The sequence below is a fragment of the Agelaius tricolor genome, unplaced genomic scaffold, assembly GCF_023055355.1.
Source record: "Agelaius tricolor isolate 1412-34295 unplaced genomic scaffold, bAgeTri1.0.p SCAF_22, whole genome shotgun sequence".
Classification (NCBI taxonomy): domain Eukaryota; kingdom Metazoa; phylum Chordata; class Aves; order Passeriformes; family Icteridae; genus Agelaius; species Agelaius tricolor.
In genome coordinates this window covers 7,974,790-7,988,732 of record NW_027269282.1, presented here as the reverse complement: position 1 = coordinate 7,988,732, position 13,943 = coordinate 7,974,790, and the positions used below count along the sequence as shown (strand labels likewise).

At 37.7% G+C, this 13,943-nt stretch overlaps 1 protein-coding gene across 1 annotated transcript in view; it reads left to right on the top strand.

Annotated features, from left to right (window-relative positions):
- Window positions 1-13,943, top strand: part of PDZD8 (PDZ domain containing 8) — a 52,322-nt gene that overhangs the window by 13,396 nt on the left and 24,983 nt on the right. The window contains exons 2-3 of the mRNA XM_071446010.1: window positions 4,068-4,190; window positions 8,195-8,297. Of these exons, the coding sequence (XP_071302111.1) occupies window positions 4,068-4,190; window positions 8,195-8,297 (226 nt within the window). The remainder of the gene's footprint in view (window positions 1-4,067; window positions 4,191-8,194; window positions 8,298-13,943) is intronic.

Here is a 13,943-nt window from a genome sequence, read left to right as displayed (position 1 = left end):
GGAATGTAGGTCAGACATCTTTAAAATTAAATCACCAGATCCAGACTTGTTCCAAGTAGATGAGTTCTGCCTCCCAGAGCCGCCAGCTGGAAGGGAGAATTCTCCCATTCCAGGCTGAAGGAACTCGAGGGGAAGGGAAGAAGCTTCGTGTGCTTGGGGTTTTTCTGGATACACTTTTGATCTAGACTTTGAGGGAGGTGCTGCTGAGAGGGAATGAGTCACTGAAGAGGCAATGAGCCGCTGAAGTGACTCTGAAGTCTGGCATGAAGGGAGTGCAGAAGTCCTTCACGTCAAGGAGACACTGCCTGCAGTGCTGGAAACATTTTTGCTGTGCTTTGTGTATGGAAGAGCTTAGTATTGTGCTATTTTAGTGTCTACCTTTAATCCTATATATTAATTCAGTAACTTTATCTTAATTGCCTTCAGTATAATCATCTGACTGATTCCTCGTGTGAAGGAGGAATTTTTGCTGTTTGTATCTGGCAATATTTGTTAAGAAACACTCTCTATGCTACAGCTTCTTTTAAATATTTTTTCTGTGGAGTTGAGATTTTTTCATTTGCTTAAATGTCCCATGATTGATGAATATTCCTCTTCATATTAATCCCAAGTTTTAGCTAGCTTTTTCTTAAGACTGTGCTGTCTGAATTTCAGACCTTTGGACAAGTAAGATGAGTTTGTGGAGGGACTCTGGTAATTTAAAAAGAAGTTGAAAAGGCACTATAAGCATTTAACATAAAGCACTTACAGAGACTTTCTGCAGAGAGAGCATCCATTGCTGGCCTGCTGCAGTCCTGCCAAACAGAAGAAGAGGGATGATGGCTTGGTAAGAAGGTGTGCCCTGCTTTTAAAAGGTGGGGAAGTTCACGGGCTTTTCCTACCATGGGGAAAAAGATGGGAGAGCCTGTGATGCCTGACCTGCTGGCAGCATGGATTTCCTGTGTGTGGTTTTACAACATGAGGGAATGGTCCCACCCTGCTGTCCCCATCTGAGTCTGTATTAGTTCACCAACTCCCAGTGGGAAAGTCTTTCCAAATAAATAGTGGTGTCTTCTTCTTAAATATTCTGACAACTCTTCAATTCCCTAGTATGTAATTGAAATATACAGGAAGTAGTAATTTGTCAAATGTTTAATTTTGGAAATGCACAAACTCTCTGTAAATTAAATAGATAAGTGCTATGATATAAATTTGGAAGGTTCCAGAGCAGCACTAAAACATTAAAAATGCATTTAATGTGAGATATTCAGCTCTTTGTACGTTGCTAGTGCCAATGGAAATAGGTGATGTATTCTTTTTTTTTTGCTAATGATTTTGCAAATTAGTTGTGATAAGAATGTGAACATACATGCTTCTTGGAAATTAAACATGATGTTGAGACTGCCTTTTAATCCTGTATTTGTAGAAGATTTAAGTAGTGCTGCACCAAGTCCCCCATGCACTGCTAAGTGTTTTATATATTCATGTATATAACTATATTGGTATTTTAGAATTAGTCCTATTTAATTCATTGTTGTATAAAATTTTTAAAGGATTTTGAAAATAGAAATCAAAATTACAATAAACATTGTCTTAATCTAGCAAGGAAAATAGCTTTTTCTGGGGATTGCTTCATTATTCTGTGCTGCAGCAAAGGCTTGCAGTGTGTGTTGTACCAACACTTTGTTCTGAAGTCACTTGAGGATGATGTTTTTAGTTTGAATGAGTAGGTGGATCTGTCTGCATCCTTACTGGAATGTTTCAGTCTGTTACTTTGCTTTTCTGTTCTTACTTTTAGCATATAAAATAGGTTTGGCCAAGTTTGAGTTCTTGTAGATGTCCTGCAGGATGTGTGCATACGTAAGTGAAAGACCTGGTGAAATGGCAACACTTTTAGGCATGGTATTTGCAGAAATTGGGAGAGCTAATGGTAACCTACTGAATCCTCTTCCTTTGCCTTTTTTCCCTGCCAGAAATCTTGTTTCAGTAAGTCACTGAAGCTCAGAATGGTTGTTGTTAGGTTGATGCTCCCATGGAAAACTATCTTTATAATAGATTTGGGAGAAGGACTACTGGCAGTTGCTGGTACTAACTGAAAAGCAGTTTATTAGTGCTTAAAAATCCTCAAGCCTATTCACTCAAAACTTATTATTATTTTCCAGTGTGCTTGCCTAACTCATCCTTTTCTGCCTAACAAAATCTTAGCTAAGTCTGTATTTTGAGGGTATAAAAATGATTCCCATCAGGAGCAGGGTAGCCTTGCTTGTGCTTAAAGTGAGAAATGTGGGGTGGGTCTGGGTGGGGAGGTGACCAGGCCCTGAACTGGGATGAAGTTTTGCAGAATCAGAACAGTGGGGTCATCTTGGTGGTTTTTTCCCTACCATTATGATGTTTGCTATTACTTTAGTAATTCAAGAGCTATAAAGGAAGATTATGATAAAGTGCCAGATCAGTCAGTACTTGAACAAGGCATATTTTGAGTTTGTTGTTTGTGGTGTACTCATAAACCTAAACCATGGCCAGAGTGATTTAATAGCCTCATATTTTTCATGTGCAAGACCTTTAAAAAAATGTATTTAAACGTGAGTACTTTTATGCGACATATTTCAAAATGGTTTTCTTTATGAAGGAGTTAATGAGGGTGAAACTTGGAATCAAATTAAAGTTAGAAGTTGAATTGGATTTCAGGAGAATAGCTGGAGTGTTGAGTTGTGTTTATTCACAAAGAGAACAAAAGAAATTACTTTCTCATGGCTCTGTATGAGGCTGTTGCTCGTACAGAACCGAAGTGTCTGGAATCAGAGCATGGAGCTCCCTCCCAAAGTGTGTGCTGACAGTTAAAGGATGCTTAATTATTTATTTGAGTTTCTGAAACTCTTCAGTTCAGCTCCATGTGACTGTTTCCTGAACATCTTGTGGTCTCCGAATGTGACAAGCAGATGCCTCTGATGGTTGAGCAAACAGTGCTTATGAAAGAGTTCTTTCTCATGAAATGGCAGAGCCATCCTGCAGGCTCTGCTGCTCCTTTCCTGCTATTTGTGAGTCCCCACACAAATACTTGCTGGGAGGCTGCATCAGTGGCAGAGGATGGAGACCAAGGCACAAGGCAGTGCTGGGAAATGAGAGCAATAAATAAAGACAGAAAGAAGGAATACCCTGTAAGAGGGTTTGTTGTTTTGGTTTGTTTTGTTTTTCAAAAACTTTAGCACAGATGCTGTGCTATCATTCTTTGTGCAGGGCTGTGGCCCTTGCTGTTGGGATTGCCTGTGTGTGTCAGCCATGTGATGGGGCTGCAGCTGTGCAGCCTCTCCCCCTCCTTCCCTCCCTCAGATCAGGGCTGTGTCCGACATCACAGCACTATCGCTTAAAAAACCAAATTGGTATTTATAACTCAGCATTTTCTAATCAAAGAGACAGAATTATGTGGTGAGATAGCTGGTGTTCTGCACAGTTATCTTCAACATGAACTGCTTTTCCTGTGAATCATGTGCTGCAGTGAGGGAAATAAAGCTCAAGGGCAAATGTTTAGAATACCTGTATCTTTATTTTTATTCAAGAAGACTGGCTAAGAAGAGCCACTTAAAGTTTTTTACAAAGTGAGAGGAGAATCCATCTGTGTAACTAAAGGGAACTGCTCATCACTGCACCACAGTACTGTCATAAAAAGTTTAAGCTTTAGGGTCATAGCACATTTTCATCTTTCTGTGCTGTGATGTTTATGCAGATTAACTTAAAGACCTGGTAAGATATTTACTGCAGTAGGACTCTTGTGTTAAATCATGTTTGCAATCATAAAAATACCATGTGATTTTTACCAGCTTCCCACTTCCTAAAAATTATCAGTGCTAGTAAATGTAATTCAGTCTATTCCTGTGAAGCAATTTTTGTTTAAATTGTCCAGTCTGCTGCATTCAAAAAGCTTTAGTAGCTCCTACTCATTCCTTTTGACCAATGAATACATAGGAATGGCAGAATTTCTCTTTTTAAAGAGTGTTAAAGATTCATTATTGTCCTGTTACCTTTTTTATATTTTTGTGTGTTCATGTTGTGTAATGTGAATTAAGAGAAGTCTCTTCTGTATTTTTCAGGTTCAAGCCATTTTTTCCATGTCAAGTATTGCCAGCTGATGAATATGAAGATCGAGACCTCTGTATACAGGATTTTCTCTTGACAGAAGGTCGGCTGAGGGTCACATTAATTGAATGTACAAGGTATATTTTTGTGCACTTTTGCTTATTCTTGACTAAGCAAGGACCTAGGTTTCCTCAGTGTGTAGTAATTACAGTTGTAGGGCAGTTCTGATTTGCAAAGTGGCAGCTTTGGTGTTATGATTGCACTCTTAACCACAAAATGTACTTTGCTTGAAGTAAAAATGAACAAATGAAAGTTGCAGTTATTTTCTTGAGGCACTTTGGGTTTGTGTGGGGGCAAGCCTTTGCCTTTCTGAATTTTGCCTGGTTACAAGCTAATCTGTGCCTCCTCTTATTTGCTTGGTTTGCTTTTCTGCCACACCAAATTATGGGTCTCTTTCCAGGACAATATAAATGTTGTAATGATATTACTATATTATGTAAGCAAAGGGAAATAATCATTTCACTTAGTCTTACTTAGATAAATCCAAATCACTTTTATAAGGCATTATTTACTGTCTTGAGTAAATAATGGAAAGAAATAAAATCTCTTTCCTCCATTCATTGAAGAGAATATTATTCTCTTCAAAGCTGGAGAAAAGGTGTGTGGGCTCTTGGTTTGTTGGGGGCTTTTTTGTCAGGCTCTTGGTTTATGTTAGTTCTTATCCAAGTAGTGCTAAGGCTTTGATCTAGTCATGTGCAGTTCTGCTCTTTATGAACTGAACTGTTGTGCAGAAAGACTCTTTTTTAACCTGTTCTTTTCATTGCTTGTATTCCTCTTTGCACTTTTTTTCTGTAGCACTGTACAACACTGTACAACATTTGAGCTGTATTTGCTGTACTCATGTAGTGGTCAGGATTTCCTGAAGATATTCTTCTGCTTCTAAGGGTTCTGTGGTGGCAGCAGTGGTTATGGTTTTTGTGATAAAATTCCTGCTTACCTGTCTCCCTCTCTTTGTGGTGTTTTCTGTGGATGATCCAAGGATACTAAATAACTCTGCATTCCTTGGCCACCAGGAGCATTTCCCTTTTGACTGTACTGAGTAAGAAAACTCTCATCTCTCTTCATAGCAGTTCTTCAATTTCAGCCCAGTGATGCATTTGATTTTATCATGAGGGCCAAAATCACCACCTTGCACTGTGTACAGTTGTTCTTGGTTTGGGAAGGAATCTTTAAAAGTTGCCTTTCCTGAATGTGAAACACTGTGCAGCATCAACTTTTGAGTTTGTTTGCACTGAGAGCTCAGATTGCTCAGTCTGACATCATTCTGAACTCTGTGTTTTCAGCTGTCACAGATGCTTATCAGATGGCTGGGAGAGGATGCAGTTGCTGACTTGTCAGGTCTGACATAATCCCAGTGTTTTATGCAGCTTGGAATTTTTCAACACACACTTGGAAATTGTCTCAACAGACACTTCCCAGGCAAGATGTCTGACTATTGGACCCACAGTAATTCCTCAGATCTTCCAGTTGTCCTGTTCTTTTTTTGAACTAAACAGCTACAACTGCTGTCCATAGAGTCTCTTAGTAGATAAATACTCTTGTTTAATTTACATATCTGAAGATATTGATGAGGTAGAAACAGAGAATTTTGGTAGTGAGAGAAGAAACATACACTATATACACAAAAGTAACAGTTATCAAATTTCCCTTTTTCATCAGCCCTCTGTGAGTGCTGTCAGTTTGGCTGGGCCAATGCCCAGTGCAGCACTGGGTGCTGACATCCAGGGCTTTTGCACTTACATCTGCCATAGGAACCTAAACATTTTTCATCCTCTCATTCTCATTCCAGAATGAAGGATCACTTTAATTTCTGTGTGGTTTTCAGTTTTGCTCAGTGCCCCAGAAGGTTTTACATTTTCTCAGTATAGTAGATGATCTTTGGCTTCTCTACAGAATTTGGAAGAATTCTTTCATCTAGTCAGGTAATAGAGTTCTGCTGCTTCTCCCATTTAGGTTTGGACATCAGTGGTGAAACTATAGTGGTAAAATGTTTAGCAAACTTTTTCTGTATTATAAATGGCTTGTTTAATTAAATTATACTCTTCACATGACCAAATACTTGCACTTTTCACACTTATTTTCTAATTGCAGGCTTGACCATAGCAATTTTCTGCTGTCATGCTGTTGGAAGAAAATTAAATTTGCTCATAAATTAATGCAAGGATGGGAACTTTGCTGTAAATAAATAATAAGGAATATATCTCGCAAATCTTTATCTGACCTGTACAAAAAACTCAAGTTTTCAAAAAGTGCAATGCCCTCAAAGAACTGAATTTTTGCAAAAATGCTATTGCCTGTCATTATCTTAAAACTTTGAAGAGAAAGGGAAAAAAACAAAGCAACACTGTTAAGTTTTGGCTTTGTTTCTTTTTAATCAGGAAACACTGAAAAAAGTAACAAAGGTAAACTCTGATTTTATTAGCCGAGAATTTACTTCCAAAACTGTGCCATAAAGTGAGCACTTTTCAATTTGTAGGATATAGATATCTCTTTAAAATATAGTCATCTATAATAATGTCAGTCTTTATGTGCAGCTGTCTTACAGGATAAGGCTTCTTTCTTTGCCTATTAATGGAGATACTGTTCAAACAAAAATTTTCTTAGTATAGCAGAAGTTAAAATTTTGCCTTTGTCTTTCTGAAATTGAAAATTGAGCTCCAAACTCCAGCAGAGTTTGAGCTCCTAAGAGCTCTTTAAAATTTAAATGTTTATTCACTTGACACCAGGTTAGCAGGTGCTGTTAACCTGCTGTGAGGTGAAATCTCAACATGGCTCTTGGTTTTGTTTGTGGCTTATGTTGCAGTTCTGGCTAAAAATGGTTCTATTCCTGTTTTCAGCCATCTCATGTGCTTGTTTTTCTATCCAGTACAGCAAAATAGCTCCTGTGCTGATATTTTAGAGGGGCCATAAGTGCCCCTGAAAAATTCCCTAAGAGTGTGTCTATGTGAGCAGAAGCAAGCTTGAGAGCTGTCACAGTCAGAGAGGTGTTTACCCTTGGGTTGTCTTAATTTTACCTGTTCTGATTATTGGTGAAGGTTGTCTTCAATAACTTTACTTAATTTTCAAAGGATGTTTACTACAAATCTCCACATCTGAAAGATGAGACTTTCTGATTATAAATATTTAACCTAGAAACATTATTTAACAATGTCAAGATAAACAGAGAAAATTGACATGTTTTCCTGACAGCTTTTGTCTGTATCATCTAAAGAGTTGTATAACACATCACAATCACAAATAAGATGCTTAGGATGAAAGCTTAGAAACTGTTCTTGTCAAATGTGTATAGAAAGTTTAGGGGGAAATTAAAACAGCTCTTTTAAATGAGTGAAGTTTGTTTCAAGTTTTTATTCCAAACTATTTATCTACTTCCAGCTACTGTGAGATAAGCTGTGAACACCTTGATTGCTGTTCTATAGCCTAAAGTTTGTGGTCTGGGCTTTTTTTTTTTTCTAGTACTAATATCTCTCTGAAAAGCATTGTAGCCTTCTGGAATAGGTTATCATGCATGAAGAACTACTCTTTGTTATAAATGTTACAAAAATCATAGATAAGAGGATCCCAGTTCAGTGAAATACAAATACAAGCAGTAGTAAACTGATTTTAATCTACAGTAGCACTCTCTTAAACCAACAAGAGCTTCACATTGTGATGTTTAGGATTAAAGTGGAAGACACTGGTTGCTCTTCCTAAAATAAAACAAAAGCCCTTTATGGGAAAATGCCAATTGAACACTTTATTGAAAAACAAACCAACCCATCTCCCTCCCACCCCCCCCCCCCCCCCCCCCAAAAAAAACCAAACAAACAAAAGAACAACACTGTAGGGAAAAAAGTCAACTCAAAAAAAAAACCCTTAGCTAAAAATTCTGTTATATTTTATATTTTTGGAGTTCTTCCACTAGAGGGTGGCAGTGTCTTTCCTTTGGTGTAAGGCTGTGCCTGTGCAATCTGTTCTCTCTGGACTTCTATGTATACACATTGGTAATAATCACGTGTAGATGAAGAATAGGGAATTTAATGTGATATCTGGCATATATGTAATGGTATTACAGTTCTTACCATAGGCTTTTCTATTTCAGGTTACTGGTGTTTGGATCCTATGAAAGAGAAACAAATGTTCATTGCACAATGGAGCTGAGCAGTAATGTTTGGGAAGAAAAATCAAGAAGTTCTATTAAAACGGTAAAAAAAAGGGTGTCATCTTTGCATCTTGCACTTTGTCTTCTGCACTTGATACATTGTCTAGAAAGTGTGTCTATAGGCAATCAAATGGGTGACACAACAGAAAAACCAAACCCAAAACATAGCAGACCAGTTATTTACTTTGTAGTCCCCTGACAAATTACCATGTATGGATAACATTGTGTTCAGTTCTCACAGCTATGCTTGAAACTGTACCTGGAATATTTTGAATATTGTGCCAGCTGTCCAGCTGCATTAAAACAAACAGTGGAAAATATACATTTTATAGTCCTGTTATATTTGGGTGGGGCAGTGTTTAGAAAGGAGTGAGTTGGGTTATATTTGGGGTATATTTGGGTGGGGCAGTGTTTAGAAAGCAGTGAGTAAGATTCACCTGTCTTTGCCTGGCCAGTGTTGTAAGGTATTAGTGTTTTACTAATTATTGCACTTTTTAACAGGGGTTGAGCAGCATACAGCTTGCAGATTGCCTGCCTTTTTTTGTGAGAATTACCTTTTTATATTTCTTCAAAGAAAAGGTGTGATGTATGAAACAGCCTTTCAGTTTTACATTAGAGGGATATTGTGTTAGTAATCAAATTGAATTGGGCTTGTGCTGAGCATTAAGTAGTGTGCTTATTGAAGAAAACCCCCCAAAGCTTTAAAAAGACTGTGTGTTAACAGTTGGTTTCATGTAAAGAAATCACTGGAACAAAAATCCCTGCCCTGAATTTTACCCTCTGCTGAGTGCCACTAGCTTAAACCTTTGCCTTTGTTACATCTGACTGGAGTTGTATTTGGAGACCAACATCGTTTTCCACTGGAGCAACAAGAATCCAGAATTTCAACATCTCATTCAGTTTTCCACCATGGAATTCCACTTTGCATTGGGTCTAAAATCCTTGTAACAAATGCTGTCATACTTGTTTTCAGCTTATGTGTATTATGTTTTGCCAAAAGGGTATGGCTGAGCAGCAGCTGTGTCTGAAAACATGCATGGATCTGCAGAGTTGATGCTCTGGCAGTGAAGGTGGCAATGCATTGATTTACCAGTGCACTCCTCTAGACAAATTAGCGTGTGATTATTTTTAGAGGTTGAGTAGCAGTGTTAGAACACATTCTTTTACACAGAGGAAAGGAAAAACGCTCTGCAGACCCTGTGGCACTGATGTGTTTGTGACAGCAGATGGCAGTAGGAGTAAAGGAGTGAGGGTGGAATGGCTTCTTTTAAAACGATGCAAGAGTACTCACGGGGAGGCTCTCAAAAACTCACCTTCTGTGTCAGTATCTAAAGTGAAATGGCAGGTTTTTAAATGAAATGGCAGTTTTTAAAAATGTCTGAAGTTTTTGGAAATCTGGCCCTCAGTGGACGTACAGAGGCTTTTCTGTGCATCTGTGGTGCAGTCCTTCATTCAGTGGGTTCAAGCACTGCCAGAGCAGAGACTCCTCAGTTTGGGTTGATGCAAATGGAGCTCAGCTGGCACTGGAGAATTCACTGTGCCCCAACCACCTTGAACTTGAGGCCCCTGGAAGGTGGCCTGGTTTAAAGATCTCGCTTTTGAAATCTCGGTATGGAACAGTATGGAAACTGAAAACTAGCAACTTGCAGAACTACTTTTTGGTTCTCAATTTATATTCAACAGATGTAGCAAAATCATGGAAATCTCTTTTCCTTAGGAAATCCAGTTAAATTTGCAAGCTAAGTTAAAACATGTTAGGATATCTCACTGAGTGGTAAGAGCATTTTCAAAGGTCCTCAACAAAATAAGAAGAGTTGCTTACACATTTAGCGCTGGAATTTAGTTCTTTTCAGAAATATTAACTATGTGAATAGTTAAATAATAATTTATAACGAAAAAATTGTGTTATTTTTCCAAAAAAAAAGTTTACTTCCATCTTAGACATGATTATTAGCCCTAATACAATATTAACCATGAGGCAGCTGATGGCAATACTTACAATCTTTTTAATATTAAATCATTATTGTAATGATCACACATGCAATACTTACTTGATATGAAGTTAGAATTAATAACAATTTCAGAAGCTACAATAGAGAAATAGCAGAAAAGTTGAAGTGAAAAGTTAAAGGTATATTCTGATTTAACTGGGTCTAATTTATACAGGCCTCACAAAGGCATGACAATACATCCCCGGATTCAGACTATGTTCTACAATGTTCCTGAGGAAAATTCTCATAACTTTCTATACTTCCTGACATTTTCATTCTTTTTATTGTGTTAGTAGTAGTGATAAAAGATTAGACAGGTTTAATACTTTGTAATGAATTTTGGCAGGACTTTAATCTGATCCCGGAATTTATGGAACGTTAGTAGATGTCACAATTGATTTTTGAAAAAAGATTCTGTGTTATTGAATATATCTGGAGCATTATTGAAGTGTCTGTTACAATACCAAGGTGTCTCAGGCTTATGTTTGTCAAATCTGAAACATGAGTAAGACTTCAGAGAGTGATTTGGCACATTCCCATGTGAAACATGTAAACATCCTTAAATACCTTAATTAATAGTACATGCTGCTGGAATTAAGGTTAATCAGTGCCTTGCTATGTAAAAGTGATGTATGGCTAGGATGCAGTGATTGGCATTAGCAGCATTGGGTTGGCAGACAGGTGTTCTATGGTTAAATAATGAGGAATCTCCAAATAATGAGAGACATGTTTATAGATGTGGAGGCTGTGTCATAAAATATGGATGGGTGTGTCCACTGGACTGCAAGTCAGCAGTGCCAGGTTAATTTCTACAAACAAAAAGAATTGTTCTGTTTTCCTTGGAGCACATCTGTTCAGTGAACCCTTGGCCCTCTCTACCCTTCGTGAGACTCTTTACCAGTACCAGCACTTCCTGTGTAGTGTTGTGAAAGAACAGCATGATTTTTCAGCAAAAATCAAAATTTCTTTATTTATAAAAGGAAAATACAGTCTGTTTCTGTACAACTGGCAGAAGAATGGATGTGGAGATGAACTTGAAGTGTGAGTAGCAGAGCCCTGAGGTGGCTTTGTAAGAACCCTGTACATTGACTGCTCTGTAGATCCTGGGGCTTTTCTCTGGATCCACCTCTGTAGAGAAGAATGACTCAAAAGTGCAGTTGTACTGAAGTGAGAATCTTGTTTCTTATGAACTGCTCTGCAAATCTTTGTAGTCGTGTTTCTTTTATGTACATATTGATTTTTCTGATAAAGTAGTTTTCTAGAAATTGTAGAAACTATTGCAAAGAGATTGGTATCGTCTGATAATCTTATACATATGTAAACTGGAAATGGTTTGTGCTTTTTATTGGTTGTAAGAATCCAAAGTAATGTGGAGAGGTTCTCCACTCCACACCAGAAATATATCTGTTCCAAATTATCTCTTAAAGTCTTATTTTATAGAAATTCAGGAGCACAAGAGAACCATTATTGATCATGAAATAAGTTACATAACCCAAGAAAAATTTGAGGGAACCTCTTTAAACTCTGGTGTCAACTATGTTGTCTGAGGTAGTACTGCAAGAATAGCCATGGGTTCATATTTCTTCACAATTTCTTATTTCTACAGGCAGTAAGTCTTGGGGCTTTTTTATTGTTGGTAGGGTTTTCATTATGATTTTTTTGAAATCCCTTCTATAAATATTAACTTTAGCAATACTGAAACTGGATTTCATATTCTGCAAAGTAAAAATTTCCATCTAAAATGCCATGTCTGGTAACCCATAGGATTCACTTTTGCAGCAGTTGTCTCAGAAGCACACAAATATCTCCTGAAGTAATCTAATAATAGAAGGAATTAAATAATTAAGATTAGCATCCCAGTGCTTTTTTTATGAATACTGCTTGATGTTTTCTCCAGTTCACTCTGAACATTCTGATCAGCACTGTAGTAACTCAATGGGAGGACCTGTAACACCATCTTTCAATATTGCACTATAAAAAAAAGAGCAATATTTCTCAGCTCTTCATAAAACTAAATTTCCTTTATCAGGGATTAAGGGAAACTTCAAGGTATTCCAGTGCCATAACATATGAATCTAAAATGAAAAACAATGTAAATCAAATCCAGCACCTTCTGAAATGAGTTGCCTGAAGGTACTAAACTATAATGTCAAAATTTAAAGCAACTGTGAAATGTTAATTTGTGAATACATGGAGTTAAATGCCTCACAGTTGGCATTTCACTGTGCTTATTTAACAGCCTGCCATTTCAGCATTTAATCCTATCAAAAGAAAGAAAGAGGATTAAAGCAAGAAAAGCTTTTTGAAAATGTCACTTTTTATGAAAATTCATGATCTTGTAAAACTTGGTAATATTTGTAAATACAATGGGGAATAGTTCTGAGATTTGTGCCTTACATAATATTCTGTAATCTGTCTTTCAAATAAACTTGAAGGCCATCAGGATTTTTTCAGTCTCATCCTAAACATTTAAGCTTTTTGACTTGGGGCTTCAGAAAGCTTTACTGTGATTTAATGAACAACCTTCTGTGAAAATGCACTGTAGTTCTTTATTACTTAGAAACTGTTGAATATGAACATTAAAAAAAAACCCCACCAAAACCCCACTGCCAGAGGGGTTTATTTCAGTATACATTCAGATGGTTCTTTAGAACCCAATGCCATTATTTCAGTCACAGCCTGACCTGATCTTCTTGCCTGCTCATCAGAAGCTGGCCTGTGCTGCATCCTGGCCATGAGCACCCTTGCTGGGGCAGGCACAAAGTGGAGCTTGTTCCACTCTGGCATTTGGCAGCAGACAGTCCTAAATGCAGCATGTGCATCCAAGGCTGGGGCTTCCCTTCCCTGCTCCTTTTTCTCCCTATGTCCAGATTTGACATTGTGATTTTCCCTGGAGTGCTGTAGATATTGACTGCTTGCAACAAATCTGACTCTCTGAGTCTCAAATTTAAAATAGCAGATGAAAAGGTTAATGGATAAAATAACTTGAGTTGAGAAGAAGCTGTGCTGAGCAGTGCTTTGTGCTCTCTGTGTTCTTGCACTTCCCCATCCCCAGCTCTTACTCTGAGAGTTGCCAGTAAGGCTGATCCATGGTCCTTGGATTTAGGAGTTCTGCAGCCAGCCACTTGTCTTGTATAGTGAAATAAGTTTGATTTGAAGCCACCTAATTCCAGTTGAAATCTCCATTAGATTTTGTAGCCAAGTTGTATTGCAGATGCCATTGGTGATGCTGTCTGTACAGCTGAGGTTTTCCAAGCTGATATTTTGCAAGGTGTTGACCCCTGAAAATGTGGCAGTGACCTCCTCATTCATCAGAGTCATAAAAGCCTTTTAGTTGGTTATGTTGGGTGAATTGTCCTTAGTGAGACTTTCTGTATGACTGTTGTAGGACAAAAGCTACATGAAACTTCAGGCTTACTAAGGGTTAGTTCTTTTCTCTTTTTCACAGAACTGATCTGAAAAGAAACCCATTTTTGCTGTGCTTTTACTCATGGATTAGCCACCCTGTAGTACAGATTCTATGAGTTACCTTTCAGTTGACTATTTTATGTATCATCCTGGTAGTACCCAGTTTGACTGTCAGTTGTAAGCTTTTCTTGTGGTACTTGAATGTACTGGTTCATATTTAAAGATATGTAACTATTTATGGTAAATGATACCTTTTCCTTAGAAATGCTTGTAAAAGTGATGACTCTTTC